The sequence below is a fragment of the Narcine bancroftii genome, chromosome 1 (assembly GCF_036971445.1).
Source record: "Narcine bancroftii isolate sNarBan1 chromosome 1, sNarBan1.hap1, whole genome shotgun sequence".
In the NCBI taxonomy this organism is placed as follows: Eukaryota; Metazoa; Chordata; class Chondrichthyes; order Torpediniformes; family Narcinidae; genus Narcine; species Narcine bancroftii.
In genome coordinates this window covers 272,393,257-272,409,960 of record NC_091469.1, presented here as the reverse complement: position 1 = coordinate 272,409,960, position 16,704 = coordinate 272,393,257, and the positions used below count along the sequence as shown (strand labels likewise).

At 36.1% G+C, this 16,704-nt stretch overlaps 1 protein-coding gene across 1 annotated transcript in view; it reads right to left on the bottom strand.

Moving 5' to 3' along the window:
• tesmin (testis expressed metallothionein like protein) overlaps window positions 1-16,704 on the bottom strand; it is a 77,948-nt gene that overhangs the window by 25,994 nt on the left and 35,250 nt on the right. The window contains exons 6-8 of the mRNA XM_069899094.1: window positions 15,317-15,493; window positions 9,843-9,934; window positions 6,232-6,303 (exon numbers count right to left, since the gene is read on the bottom strand). Coding sequence (XP_069755195.1) covers window positions 6,232-6,303; window positions 9,843-9,934; window positions 15,317-15,493 — 341 coding nt within the window. The remainder of the gene's footprint in view (window positions 1-6,231; window positions 6,304-9,842; window positions 9,935-15,316; window positions 15,494-16,704) is intronic.

Here is a 16,704-nt window from a genome sequence, read left to right as displayed (position 1 = left end):
TCTATAGCTAATGCGAACAGTGAGGGAGATGGTGGACATCCCCGCCTAGTTGACCTGCTTAATTTAAATTGGTTTGATATATATCCATTTACTGTGACCTTCGCCAATGGTCCCTTATATAATGCTTTAATCCAATTAATATATTTCTCTGGTAGGTTGAACCTCTGTAGTACTTTGAATAAATAATTTCATTCTACTCTCCCAAAGGCTTTCTCTGTGTCCAAGGCAACTGCCACTGTTGGCGTCTTGTTTCCTTGTACTGAATGGATTAAGTTAATGAACTTACAGATATTGTCCGTTGTTCATCTTTTCTTAATAAATCCAGTTTGATGTAGTTTTACTATTTTTGGTATACAAACTGTTTGCTAATAGTTTAGCTATTATCTTATAATCTGTATTAAGTAGTGATATTGGTCTATACGATGCTGGTGTTGGTGGATCTTTCCCCGTCTTTGGTAGTACTGTAATTATTGCTGTTTTGCATGAATCTGGCATGTTTTGTGTTTCTTCAATCTGGTTCATTACTTCCAGGAGTGGAGGAATTAATAAGTCTTTAAATGCTTTATAGAATTCTATTGGGAATCCATCCTCTCCCAGCGTTTTATTGTTCAGTAGTTTTTTTAATATATCCTGTATTTCCTCTATTTCAAATTATTTCATTTATTTATTTTGCTCCTCTTCTTGCAATTTCGGTAGTACAATTTTAGCTAGAAACTCATCTATCTTGTCTTCTTTCCCTTTATTCTCAGTTTGATATAATTGCTCATAGAATTCCTTGAAGTTTTCATTGATCTCCGTTGGGTTATATGTAATTTGTTTGTCCTTTTTCCTTGCTGCCAATACCGTTCTTTTAGTTTGTTCCGTCTTAAGCTGCCAAGCTAGTATTTTGTGCGTTTTTTCACCTAGCTCATAATACTTCTGTTTTGTCTTCATTATGTTCTTCTTCACCTTGTATGTTTGTAATGTTTCATATTTTATTTTTTTGTCCGCCAATTCTCTTCTTTTTGTTGTATCTTCCCTCGTTGCTAATTGTTTTCTGTACTTGCTATTTCCCTTTCCAGCTGTTCTATTTCCCAATTGTAGTCCTTCTTCATCTTAGTTACATAACTTATTATCTGCCCTCTGATGAACGCTTTCATTGCATCCCATAGTATAAATTTATCTTTCACTGATTCCGTATTTATTTCAAAGTACATTTTAATTTGTCGCTCAATGAATTCTCTAAAATCCTGTCTTTTAAGTAGCATGGAGGTTAATCTCTATCTATATGTTCTCGGTGGGATGTCCTCCAGCTCTATTGCTAATAACAGGGGTGAGTGATCCAATAACAATCTAGCTTTATATTCCGTTTTTCTAACTCTCCCTTGGATATGGGCTGACAACAGGAACAGGTCTATCCTTGAGTATGTTTTGTGTCTACTTGAATAATAAGAATATTCCTTCTCCTTTGGGTGTTGTCTCCTCCATATATCCAAAAGTTGCATTTCCTGCTTCAATTTAACCATAAATTTGGTTACTTTGTTCTTTCTGCTAGTCTTTTGTCCAGTTTTGTCCATCTTTGAATCCAAATTAAGGTTAAAGTCCCCTCCTGTCAGTATATTCCCCTGCGTATCTGCAATCTTCAAAATGATATCTTGCATAAATCTTTGATCCTTTTCATTAGGTGCATATACATTAAGCAAATTCCAAAATTCTGAATATATCTGACACTTTATCATTACATAGCTCCCTGCTGGATTTATTATTTCCTCCTCTATTTTGATTGGTACATTTTTTTTGATTAATATAGCTACTCCTCTGGCTTTTGAATTATATGATGCTGCCGTTACGTGCCCTACCCAGTCTCTCCTTAATTTCTTGTGTTCCACTTCAGTTAGATGTGTTTCCTGCACGAATGCTGTATCAATTTTTTTCTTTCTTCAGTAAATTTAACAGCCTCTTCCTTTTGATTTGGTTATGTAATCTGTTAATATTTATAATCATATAGTTCAACATGGCCATTTCATACTTTGTTTACCTCTCATTTCCAGTTCCTCATCACCACCTTTCCTCCTTATCCATTTCTGGTTTTTTTTGAACACACTGTAAGACAACACTTCTAAAACATAAAATATTTCCACATCTAAAATTCCCTTAACCCCCAAATGGCACCCCCTCTCTGAGTTGCTCCTTGTCCCTTGCCGGGCAACCACAACTCCCCTCTCCATTTGGATTGCGAACCTGCTCGCAAGCGTGAATTGATTTTGCAGTGACTGTTATTCTCTCCCACCCAGCCCCCTCCAGAAAAAGACTTTTATCTTCACATATAACAAAGCTCACCTTCTTAATTTGCCCCTTACTTCCTTTCTTCCCCTTCTTAGTTCTTACTTATACATTATTTTTCTTCTTTATATGAAGTTTGTCGTCATTCTTGTTGCTGTTACATCTCTTCATCTCTCTGTCTGTTTTGCAGGCGTTCTGCAAATTCTCGTGCTTTTTCCGGATCCGAGAACAGTCTGCTTTGCTGCCCCGGGATAACTATTTTAAGCACCACTGGATATCTTAACATAAATTTATAGCCTTTCTTCCATAGGATCGATTTTGCTGCATTAAACTCCTTCCTCTTCTTCAGGAGCTCAAAACTTATGTCTGGGTAAAAATTTTTTTTTGATCTTTGTATTCCAGTGGCTTTTTGTCATCTCTCATTTTTTTCCGTGCCTTCTCCAATATATTTTCTCTTGTCGTATATCTCAGGAATTTTACTAGAATGGATCTTGGTTTTTGTTGTGGCTGTGGTTTTGGGGCTAATGTTCTGTGTGCCCTTTCTATTTCCATTCCTTCATGTATTTCTGGCATTCCTAGGACCCTAGGGATCCATTCTTTTATAAATTTTTTCATATCTTTGCCTTCTTCATCTTCCTTAAGGCCCACTATTTTTATATTGTTTCTCCTCTTATAGTTTTCCATTATATACATCTTCTGAGCTAACAACTCCTGTGTTTCTTTAACTTTTTTTATCAGTTTCTTCCAATTTTCTTTTTAAGTTGTCCACTTCCATTTCTACAGCTGTTTCCCAATCTTCCACCTTGTCTACTATTTTCCCTATTTCTGTCATGACCATCTCTAATCTACTCACTTTCTCTTCTGTACCTTTTATTCTTCTTTTTATTTCATTAAATTCTCGTGTCTGCCATTCTTTTACTGCTTCCATATATTCTTGAATTTTTTTTAAAATCTATGTACAGTCCATTCCCTTTATCTTCTATTTCTCTGTGCAGAGCTTGATGTTCTCCTTCTTCTTCTGCGTTTGCTCTAGGGTTTGTGTCTTCTTCTTCTCTTCCTTGTATCTGTGTCTTTTTTGGACTTTCTTGTTGGGCTGTTTGTCTCAGTTTGTTGGGAATTTTTCTTATTATGGTGTTTTGATGTTGGTCCTCTTCTTCTGGGCTGGTTATCTTTTGTGACTCTGATTTCCTTTTTTCATTCTCCTCCCTCCTGTTCCCGTTATTTTCTGTATCTTCCCACTGGGAGCCCTGCTGTCGTGTCTTTCTCAGCTGTTCAAGCTGTGGAGTTCCACTCCACAGTTGGTCACCCCTCCCGTCGGTGTTGTCTTTATCGTGCGCATCGCGCATGGGTGGTTGCGCACCTCTGTTTGGCTCCGTGAGCCATCTTTGTAGTCCTGCGTTCAGTGGGTCGTGACCCTGTGGGGTTTCCACTGACCTCAGGGAGTGGGCTCCACTTTCCACGGCAGGTCCCTGCTTCTTCGTACAGGTGAGGCCTTCACCTTTCTCTTCCGGCGTCTTGCCTTCTTCTTTTCTTCCCATTGTTTTTGGCTTTTCTTTCTTTGGTGCCATTTCCTCCACATCTTTATTCTTTATTTGTTGTGGTTTGTGTGTCTGGGGCTTTGCTTTTTCTTTACATTTCTCCTTCTTTTCTGCAGAGGGCTGGTATTCTTCCACTGGCCACTACTCCATCACGTGACTCCTCCGAGTAAGATATAATTGACGCAAAAAATTATATTGAACCAATCTAAACCTAATATTTTGAATAATGGAATTTTGGGTATCCTGTAATTCCACGTTCCCAATTGATCACGTACCCTATTCCATATATTAATCAAATTGTTCAACAATGGCATTTCTCTATCTCCAATTATTAGTTTATTCTCTCATTTATATATGAAATCTTCCGGTAATGTCTCCCCCATTTTATCCATCTGTATCTTAATCCATGCTGGTATTTCTCCCTCCTTAAAAGAAATAAATCTCAGTTGTGCTGCATCATAATAATTTTTAAAGTTTGGAAGTTGCAAACCTCCTAATTGAAATTTTCAAGTTAATTTTTCTATTGAAACTCTTGACATTTTTCCCTTCCAAAAAAATTTTCTTACATACTTATTCAGATTTTCATGTTCTTTTTAACAACAGTGCAGCTAAATATTCCTTGACTTCTACTTCCAGGGCAACATGAAACTTTGGTGGACCTAGCCCATGGGTAGCCTACCTTTTAATTTTACATTTTAAATTTAGACATACAGCACAGTACAGGCCATTTCGGCCTATGTGTCTGTGGCACCCAATTAACCTACACACCTGGTACGTACACTTGGCCTGAAATGGCCTGTTACCGTGCTGTACCAAGCCAGTTTAACCATTGGAGGGGGATACCTGGCAGTCAATACCCATTGTCCTTGGTGAAAGAATCTCACAAATAAAAAGCGACTTGGCTGCTGATGGTCACCATCCTAGCTACAGGATTTTGCTGCAGGAGTCCTTGGGTCAGTGGCCAAGGCTCAGTCACTTTTCGCTGGTTCAACAATGACTTTCCTTCCATCGTGATGTTGTAAATGGAAGTGGTCACAAATGATGACACATTGTTCAATTCCCTTGCAATTCTTAAACAAATTAAGTAGACCATATCTGAATACAGCAAGATGTAAGTGGCTACTAATGTGACTGCTATGCAAATGTCAAGCAATGACTATCTCTTAATACAGGTAAATCTCACCAGCCTCTTTTGTCATTTGATGATATTACTGTTGCCAAGAATCAGTGATGAACATGTGGTGATACAACCATTACACTGGCCGCACTCCTACCAGCCTATTGCAGTGGGCCACCACTGTACCTGCAGGTAGACAACCTGGGAGGCTGACCCCACCTGCCTGCTGTCAATCACTGGCCCATATAAAGAATCGAGCCGGCCCCTTTGGGGACAGTCAGACACGTGGAGCCAACAGTAAACTGAGACCTGGTGTGTTCAAGTTTAAGCTAATTAAAACCTGTTGTTCAGTCTGTGGACTTTGCATTAGAATTATTCATGCAGTAGCACTCACAGAACATCAACTAGAAAGTCAAATGAACTCCCCACATAAATAAAAGAACAGGTCAGATGTTGGGTAGTGATTCCTGAGAACTTGTGGACTCCTAGCAAGTTTGGACTATGATGGAATACTTTCCACACATGATGAAGTGGACTGCTTGATTGGCTGACTTATCCACCATCTTAAACATTAATTTTCTCCATTACCAGCACATTCTGACTGCAAATTTACAGGAGTTAATTGATTTGGCTCCTCTGACAGGTTATCTTACACCCATGACCTTCATCATCAAGCTGGAATATGGTTATTCCACCATCTTCAAGTATTGCACTGCCCTGATGTGGAAATACATTGCAATTCACTCACCATTTCTAGCTCTAAATCCTAGAACTCCTTGCCCAACAAAACTGGATTTTCATAATCAGAACTACATCAGTTCAAGGACATGGATTATCTCCTTCTCAGAGGCAAGTAAAGATGAAAAATAAACATTTACCTTTCCAGTGACATCAATATCCTATAAATTTAATATAAACATTGAAATGCAAGTATTGAAAAATGAATATGCAACAAATCAAAGGTGCACACATATTATCATGGCAATTTGTACCAAACTGATTATTTGACACAGGAAAGTGGGATGTTTCGCCACAGACTAGAAGGGCCGAATGGCCTGTTTTCTGTGGTGTAGTGTTCTATGGTTCAATGATCTCACAAATTTTCATTGACAGGTACCCAGCGACTTGCCCCCTTTTGCATCTCTTGTTTAAGTATGATCAAAAACAAAAGCATATTATTCAGATATATTAGGTGCTGATGAAGGAGTCAAATAAAAGTGTTCCCATATAATTCAGTGAAAACAACTAAATATTTTCTTCCATTCTGTATTGCCTTATAAAAATGAAAGAGTTGCATTTTCACCACATACTTACAGCTTGAGGCACTGAGACTTGGTGCAATTGCATGGCTTTTTAGATCTTGAGTCTGTTGATATTATTGGCAATCTGAAGAAAATAAAGCAAATATCTTAAAATAAGCTGATGAATTATTTCTGTCGTTGAACTGTTATTGGAATATTTAATTAAGAAAGCTATGTATCTCTGTTAACTATGCGCAAGCATTTTTTAATGCATATGTTCAATTCGCAGATACTGGCAATAAAGCCAGCTCTTTTTAAAAAAATTTATTTAAGAATGTTATAAAACATTACAAAAATGACAAAACACAAAAATACAAATACAATAACCCCCCACCACTCCCTCCCTCTACTAACCTACGGTATCTCAGCTCTCCTCCCCCACCCCTCGGAGCCTTACACAAAAAAAGTTTTAACATTTAAAATTAATAAATCAACGAGCCAACTCTTTACATATCATTTACATAAAATCTATAGCCATACATTCCAAATATAAACTCCACATTTTAACAAAAAAAAATTATTTCGCAAATTATGTTTTTTTTCCAAATATAAACACGATTGCAATTCATTATGCCATCTTTGTATATTCAATTCTACATCATCTTTCCAAGTTATTGCTATACATTTTCTTGCTAATTCTAATCGCAAAAATGCCAATTATGACTTATTAGCCAATCCTGGAATAACTGCATTCATAGAACCCAATAAACATATCATTGGATCCATTTGCAAATCAATTTTAAATAAATCTCTCAAAAATTTTATAACTTTTTCCCCAAAAGAATTTAACTTTCTTACTCATTCATAGAGAATGCATAAAAGTACCTGTCTCTTTTCCACACCTAAAACACAAATCTGTGAAATTAAACCCATATTTCTTCAATTTCTCAAGAGTCAAATATAATTGATGGATAAAATTATAATTAACCATACTATATCTCACATTAATTAATTTTGTAACACTATCAATGCACACAATAAAGCCAGCTTTTGACATTATTACTGCTATCATTATGACACAGGAAGAGGTCATTCATCCCAAGGGATCCTGCTGGCTCCAAACATGAGTAAATCTGTCTCATTCCCCATCTCTTTATTTTCCCCCACCTCTGCCACTTTTTCATGCTCATCAACTTCCCATTGATTTATTTTGTCATTACCTACATGAAGAAAAATTTGTCAATTAGCCAATAAATGCTTTTTTCTAATTCCCCTTTCATCCATGAAAATGATGGTCCAACAGTTCTTGAACTTCAGAGGCATTGGTGAGGAGGGGGATTCAAAATTTTCCTTCATGCACAACATACAAAAAATTGTACAAGTAAGAATTGAAAATCTTTAACATAGTTAAGCACAGTAACCATCCACAACTTTTAAGAGTTTGATGAAATTCATGAATTACCACCATAGTGGATACTCTTAAGGCAGTGGTTAATGTTGAAAGTAGAATCTGGGGAACCATTACAATGGCTTGGTGTTCCTCAAGCTTTTTTTGACTGTTACATCCAAGACAAAACCCTTGCATTCAAAAGTTCAAGATAATTGTGTAAAGGTTAAAACCTTGTGTTTCTAATTCTTAGTTAATTTTGTGCCTGCTACTTCAAGAAAACTATTGTTTGTAGTGTTACCATAGTAACTATGATACAATATGTCATAATATCTGCCCAGACTAACGGCTTGCTTATTATTCTACAAGATGTGAAGGAAGCATGAGCACGAGAAATTTTTCTTTGAATTTTCGTATCTCTTTAAAAACTTTTTATATAATTTGTATCTTTATATACTTTTAATATCTCTATTATACAGCAAATGGTTTGCTATTCATCGTTATGAAAGTCTTAATGAGAGGCAATGCAGAATGTTCATCTGTTTTATCAACAAATTAAAACAACATAAAGTAACAGCCACAGAGTTTGATTTGTTAGATTAAAGAGATCTAAATTTGGAATATCACAGCTCACGCTTTGGAAGATTATACTTTGAAATTAGGATATATTAGAATAAGGAAAATGTCATCTATAATCTGTATTATGGGTGAAGACTCTACAGTCATCTTCAGAGCAGATTTGCCAAGATCAGCTTTAGTAAATACTGCTCCTATAATTTACCAATCAGCAGCCCTTCTTCAAGCTAAGACCTGCTTTTTCACTTGAAGTCCATGTAATTTTGGTGCATATGCACATGCATGCCCTAAATTTGGAACAGCAGGTCATTGACTGTTAATACTGATTTTTAATAGCTATTGTGACGGAAGTCAGTGCATTGGGACATCATGTGCACATTAGACAATAATTCAATTTCACAGTACTTGTCAATGAGCTAGTTACATTTTGCAATCATTTTCTGTTTCATAAAAATCTAAGTACTGTACAACATAAATAAGTTTCTAGGCAGATGCTTTATGACAGACACCAGCAACGTCACGATCTTATTGAAATGTTAACTTTACCCATGGACTTGGATAGAAAGCATAAGATGAATGAAGATTTCCAACTCATCCTGAGACTAAAAATGCTGGGATGCAAAGGATCTGAGGTCCCAGTGAATTAAACAACAAATCTTTGCATGTAGGTACATCAGGTAATTCTTGTGTCTGCATGAGTTTCCTCAAGGCATTCCCATTTCCTCCCACCACTCAAAGCATATTGGGATTGTAGGTTGATTCGGTGTCTAAATTTAAAATATTTAAGAATGCCTGGAATACAGTTTTAATCTACATCTAATTTAAGGAAAAAGATACACTGGAGGCAGTGCAAGGAAGGTTCATTAAATTAATTCCTGGGATGAAGGGGTTGTTGTACAAAGAAATATTAAGATGGTTGGGCTTTTTTTTATGCATTAGCTTTCAGAAGAATGAGTGGTGATCTTAATGAAATATAAGATTTTGAGGGCGGTTGACAGGGTGGATGAAGTGGGATTTTCTAGAACTAGGGGTCAGAGTTTTAGATCAAAAGGTTAAAGTCATAGAGTCATGCAGCATGGAAACATTGGCTACATTATCTATCTGAGCTAGGTAAGGGAAGAGAAGGAATTTCTTTACATATAGGGCATGAACCCTGCCCCTGACATATGTGGGATCAGAACCATTCAAGGAGATATTCACAGACATTTAAACGACCAAGGAATCGAGGGCTATGAAGCGAAATAAGGCTGGTGGAATTGGGGCAAAAATTAGTTCAGCCAATTTTTTTTTATTGAATGGCAGAGTAAGTTTAAGGGGATATTTAGTCTTTTTCCTATTTCTTTTGTTCTTAAATGAATTGAAGAAAGTATAACTGATTTTTATTCCCGATTTAGGAATATTTGGGGGAACTGCAGCAGGTCAACTACTTTCTCCCATCAGATCTATCAACCATACATTGTTTTTAAAAATGCCATGTTATCAGTAAAATGTTATGAGCAAAGTTCTAAGAGGTATCAGTTAAACATTCTAATAAGTTGAGTGTTTCTCCCCCGAAATAAAACTTTCTTTTAAAGTCAGTTAGCTCTGCTTACACTGGTCACAATTACACAATGCATTAAAAAAAAATTCTTATATGAAGGCATATATCTCTATGTTGGCTTTAAATTTTGCAGTGTAATCTTCACATTAGTTATGCAGAATAACGCAGTTCATGTACTTACCTTGCTAGAGAAAAAGTGGAAGGGATATGGATACTTGGCTCTGAGCTATGATTGCTATTTTCTGAGATTAGACCACTAGGGGCTTGCTGTAACTGTCCAAAATAAAATTAAATGATAGTAAATGCAGTTCTGACATTGCTTTTATTATTCCACGTATTTCATATATATATTTGTATAATGCCTTCCAAAGACGCTTTTTTTCCTTTATTTGCCTGTATGCTCTAGTTTAAAATTTGCAATCAAACAATTCACATGCACATTCCAGATTTTATTCAAGGTTATTATGGTTTTATGGAAATTACAGCATTTTTTATACATAATCCCCTCATTTCAGAGCACCATAATATTTGGGTCATACAGTGTTAAGTATATTAAAGTAGTCATGTTTAGAACTTTGTTGTATATCCCTTGTATGCAATGACTGGTTGAAGTCTGTGATTCATAGACATCACCAGGTGCTGAATGTCTTCTCCGGTAATGCTTTGCCAGGTTTCTACTGCAGCCATCTTCAGCTCCTGCTTGTTTTGGGGGGCTTTCCCCCTTAAGTTTTTTCTTCAGCAAATTTAAAAGATATGCTCAGTTGAATTTAGATCAGGTGACGGAATTGGCCTTTCAAGACTTTTGTCGTTCTTAGCTTTGTCAAACTCCTTTGCTGCTTTAGCAGTATGCTTGGGATCGTCTTGCTGTAGGATTGGAGACATTTGCTTGAACTTGAGCAGATAAGATATTTCTTTCTTTTTAAAATATTTTTATGAGTTTGACAAAAACCCTTAACATAAATAGAATCATATCATATACATGTTACATATCAAATGAAAATGAGAAGCATAACCATAATTATTATATAACTTACTTCATTCAGGACATCAAATTCTATAATTTTAATAATTAAACAATTAAATTATAACTCATACAATGTCCAAAATATTGAATACAAAAATTATACAAATAATATATGTTAAATTCCCTTACATAAGATATCTTGTACTTCTCTGATTTGATCATGTTGTTCTGTGACGTGATCCATAATCTGTAGCTAAATCCCTCTATACTTATTAGTCTTAATAATGAAAAGGAAAATAAAATTCCCTACTAATCTACCCATCCCTCTAAACAAGGTTATCTGTATATATTGTAAATATGAATCAAATAATGGCCCCCAGACACCAGACAGTGAATCCCCAGAGCATCCACACCACTTAAATCCTCAGATTATGATAATTAACTTTATTTGTTCAATTTAGTCAGTTTTTGGGCCATAAATTAAATTTGCATAAGAGTGAACTGTTACCCTAAAGGGGTCTTTTCTAGATAGTGAAAGATCAATTTAGATATTTGGGGATTATAATTACTAGGAATTGCAAAAATTTATTGAAAGAAAATCATATTAAATAATGCTTTAATCATATTAAAGTATTATTATTAGGATGGTCACCTTTATCTATTATAATGTTGAATGCATCAATTCAGTTAAGATGAATATTTTACCTACATTTTTGTATCTTTTTCAATCTGTACCAATTTTATTTCCTAAATCCTTTTTTGATTCATTGGATTCAATTATCTTATCGTATATATGGGCTCATCTCCCAAAGACTAAAAGGAATGTGGGATTATTACTTCCAAACTGTAGATTCTATTATTGAGCGGCCACCCTTGGGTAGAAATGGAATTGTATTTTTCTAAAAAGACATCTATGTTGGCTCTTTTAGGTTCATTTTTACCTTTTAGTTTTTCTAAATTGACTAAAACCCAATAACGAGGCATAGATTAAGGATAGGGCACAATTTAGGAAATGTTTTGGTTATCATAGTTTTTATCTTGCCACTCCTATGGTAATGCATCATCTTTTTCAATCCTCTTTGTTACATACAGGTTTTAAGGAATTGTATAGATTAGGCATTAGAAGTTTTAAAAATCTTTTTATTTGAGGTAATTTTGCTTCTTTTGAACAGCTATCAACAAAATTTAATCTTTCTAATAGGCACTTTTTAAGATATTTACAAATTAGGCAATTTGTTCAGTCCAAACTTTCTAATTTTCCTTAAATTTCTGGTGAAATTTCTTGATGTATTTTTTGATTTGCAGTTTTCCCACAGAGGATTACTATCAAATATTTTAGAATGGCCTCAATGACCAGGATTAAGAATGATCGGGAGCGTGATTTGAATAGAACAATCTCAGATGAGGATTGGGACACCACTCTTAATTTGATAAACGAGTCGTCATTTTGTCCACGATAGTTTGTTGCAATTTATGGTGGCGCACAGAATACACATGTCTAAACTTAAATTATCTCGTTTTTGTCCTGATATGGATCCATTATGTGATAAGTGTAAAATTTGTGAAGTTTCATTGATTAATACATTTTGGGAGTGTCCGCACTTAAAACATTTTTGGAAAGAGATTTTCCAAACTTTAATAATGATTCTTAAGACTAAATTAGAACCATGCCCTTTGATTGCTTTATTTGTTTTTTTTTCTCTCTAGAAGAGGATACATCTCTGTCTTCAACCCAGAAGCTTTTGCTTCATTGACAGCCAGGCAAACAATTTTGATGAAGTTGAAAGATACTGTTTCACCTACTCATATTCAATGGTTTTTGGAAAAAAAATTAGATATTATATTAAAGGTGCAAAGTCTGAATTTCATAAGATGTGGGGTCCATTCATGGATTATTATCGTAATCGGAGATATTTTTATACAGCTCAGAATTCATTTTTCTCTTGCTATCAGCAGTTATCAGCATAAATGAAGATAAATGTGCCAGTACCTGTGGCAGCCATACATGCCCAGGCCATAACACCCCGACCAGCATGTTTTACAGATGAGGTGTAATGCTTTGGATCTTGGGCAGTTCCTTTACACCTCCACACTTTGCTCTTCGCATCACTCTAATGCAGACCTCTGAGCGTAAAAGGTAGTGGACACAGCCCAGGACATCACAGGCAAAACTCTTCCCACTGTTGAGAACATCTACAGGGAAAGCTGCTGTCGGAAAGCAGCAGCAATCATTAAGGATCCACACCACCCAGCACATGCTCTGTTCTTGGTGCTGCCATCAGGTAAGAGGTACAGGTGCCATAAGTCTCGCACCACCAGGTTCAGGAACAGCTGCTACCTCTCCACCATCAGACTCCTCAATGACAAACTCAATCAGGAACTCATTTGAGGACTCTTGTGCACTTTATTGATTTAAAAAATAATTCTCTCTGTAATGCAATTTTTTTTGTACTACCAATAAGTAGCAATTCTGCCTCACCCACAGGAGAAACAATGTCAAGGTTGTATGTGATGTCATGTATGTACTCTGACAATAAATCTGAAATCTGAATCTGAAGATTAATCTTGGTTTCATCTGTCCACGAGATCTTGCTTCAGAATTCCGCAGGCTCTTTTAAATACTTCTTGGCCAACGGTAATCTAGCCATTCTGTTTCTGTGGCCAACTCGTGGTTTGCATCTTGCAGCGTAGCCTCTGTATTTCTATTCATTAAGTCTGCTATAGTCAATAGTCATTGACACATCCATACCTGCTACCAGAAGTGTGTTTCTGATCTATCAGACAGACATTTGGAGATTTTTCTTCATTATGATGAGAATTCTTCTGTCATCAGCAGTGGAGATCTTCCTTGGCCCTCCAGTCCCTTGGCAATGACTGAGTACGCTCTTTCTTCTTAATGATGTTCTAAATCAGGGTTGGTGACAGATTCGGTGTTAGCGGAGGGCATTAGGGTAACTGGTTAGGGCACAGTCCAACAGTCATAAATTAGCTCAGCAGGAGCAGGGTACTGGTAGTGGCCTACACGCTAATGACACAGGCAGGAGCAGGTCTGACAGTGAGCGATGGCCGGAGCGTATGGGGCACAGCACCTTGCAAGGGGGAGGGGGGTGGCATGCCAGACGAGCGAATGTGGGCACAGCACCTCATAAGAGTAGCCATGCCTACGAATGCCTCCCCTTAGCGCCATCTGAGTTCTAAACAGTTGATTTTGGTAATCCGAAAGAATGGACAATGTCTCATTGTTGTAGTCTTATTTTTCAGCCTCATAATGGCTTCTTCGTTTTGTGTGCACAACTCTGGCCCTCATAGAGAAAAAAGGCAACTACAAGACTCCAAAGGTGATCAAAAGCTTAGAAGCAAGCCTAGCTCTCTCATACCTGCAGCAATGAAGCAATTAGACATAACTGAGTAATAACAAACACTTGTGAAACCAAATGTCCCAAACATTATGGTGCCCTGAAATGAGGGAACTATATATATATATATATAAAGTGCTGTAATTTATTCATGGTAAAACCAAAACATGTACAAATAACCTTGAATAAAATCTGGAATGTGCACTTTAATCACATGTGACTTGTTTGGTTACAAATTGAAAACTGTGGAGCACAGGGGCATATAAAGAAAACAATGTCTTTGTCCCAAACATTATGGAGGGCACTGTATATTTTCTTTTAGGGATGGTGAACTAAATGCAATGAACTCAACAGTTGAGAACAAGCTTAAGATGAAAATTTGTAAATAAAAGTTCCAAAAAAAATACAGGGTTTGTTTGTGTTTATAGCTAAAAAAGTCATGAATAATGTTCCTATCTTAAGTAATTCAGTGGGTAATATTTTATTTTATCAATTCAGAAGTGCAATGTAGAAAAGATCATAATACTTTTGTAACACTCCTAAATCCATACATTACATCTCAGATTTGATCATTTGTGTTGAATTAGCTGACTTCATTCAGAAGTTTAGACAGTATAATTAGCTTTGCGTAAGGCAAATGTAAAGATTTGCCAGATACCTACTGTTAATAACTTATGTTGGGTAAAGATGATAGAGGCCATGCTCCATTATTCGGTCTCGGACCCTGCTAAAGGTTTCAAAAGGTTCAGAGATGTAGGCTACATGGAAAGCATCACTTTTCACAGGACTGTACCTCACTACGAATTTAGAAAGCATAACAATCCAAAGTTGTTGTTCATCATCAGAATGCTCACAAGAAGCAATGTTGAGAAATAAGAATTCACAATATTATAAATGATAAATAAAATAATGTTATTTCAATTTGTAATTATTGGTTTATCAGTTCAAAAGTAATTTTTTAATATACTGTATTTAAAAGACCTTCTCCCCATGAATGCATGGGCTTCTTCCCATCCTTGAAAAATGTATGGGGATTGTTGATTGGTTGGTTAGTGTTTTGGTGTGGGTGGGGAAAAGCATGAGCTCATTGGCCTGTTACTGTGCAGCATGTCTATATTTAATTAAAAAAATTGTGAAGGACTGAGTTGGAGATGGTGTTATACATCCTAGTTTAAATAGAGTTAAGATATAGGCAAGAGGATGTGGTATTTGGAGCTTGGGAAGGAAAATGGAGCTTAATTATAGAGATATCCATAGGATTTGCACTATAATTTAATTTTACTTACAATTTCAGATTTTACCAGATATATAACAGACTATTTCTCTTCTACTTACCCGAGTTATATATTCTGTTGGTACCATAATGTATTCCAAGTTACAATTATTCAAATTTGAGTCCACTGTAGAACCCAACATTAAATTGGGGGTGTTAGGCTTAATAGGTTGAAAGGAAATTGGAGATGTACATTGCTGAGAGAAAGGCTGGGCCCCTTTTAGTGCTGGACTTTGTTCCTGTAGAAGCCATTTCCAAAATGTATCAGTTCAAAAAATTAAAGACAATGAAAGTTCATTTCAATTTTAGGAATTCAAGTAACTAGCAGCCGAAAGCAGCCGGCAAAAAAATTGCGGAAAATAAATAGGTAAAAAAAAGTTTAAAATCGGTACCAATCACACAACATGCAATCTCAAGTAACCGGCAAATTCACTTACCGCATTCTACCAATTCCCATATGTGCTGGATACTGGAGGTTTTACTATATATTTAAATGCGTTGTGTGTTGACACGTTACACAGTTACACAGTGATGAGTGTCTGGCCTATCAACAAAATCTGCTAAGCATGGCAATAAAATCTGCTGCTTGATTCAAAAACTAATCACTTCACAAGTCTATTTTCAATGTTTCTAAGTTGAAGTCAAATTCCAAAATAGAAATCAATGTTTCAGTTTCCATTTGCCACTATTGAAAAATTGAGATTATTGCAAACAAATTGAAATGATCTTTTAAAAGGTTTGATTTTCTATTGCATAACACAGGTATCAATTATTATAATACTGAAGAGTTCCAAAACACTGCATCTGTCAACACAAATATCAAGTAGAATCCATTTGTTGTTTTGCACACATTAAATCTTGGTAAAGACCATTTCCAGGTCATTTCATACCCATTAGGAAATTGGAACGAGCAATTCTGGATATGATTCACCAGAGATTGGTAGATGATTGTCTCATATCATTTGCACACTTAATGACTTTATTAGATTGGGCAGCACTTGTTTCTTATGCTGTTGGCAAAAATTGGAGCTTTTATTGGAAAGTCTCTGACACTTCCATTCGCTCATATAAAATGGAGCATATCATGCAAAATTCTGAAAGCGCAGTACTTCAAGGGACTGCATAATCAGTTCAATGTTGGTCTCTTTCATTTGTCATTATTTCCTGCAATTCCCTTCACTTGTTACAGCCACCTTTTATATGCATCAATCAAATGTCCTCATCAGCCCACAGCTCAAGTTGGCCTGAGGTTGCAGCAGTGGAGGGCCAAGATAAGATGGAAAGCATCATGTCCCACTTCCTCACCCAAGCCTTTTTCTGCCTTTATTTCTGTGGCATTGTGGCTGTCATGGAGGTTTGGTGTCAAGATTTGTTTTATTTCCCAGTGGTCAGCATGGAAATTACATTGCAATTGTGAGATCTATATATGTGGGGATTTGAATGTGATCTG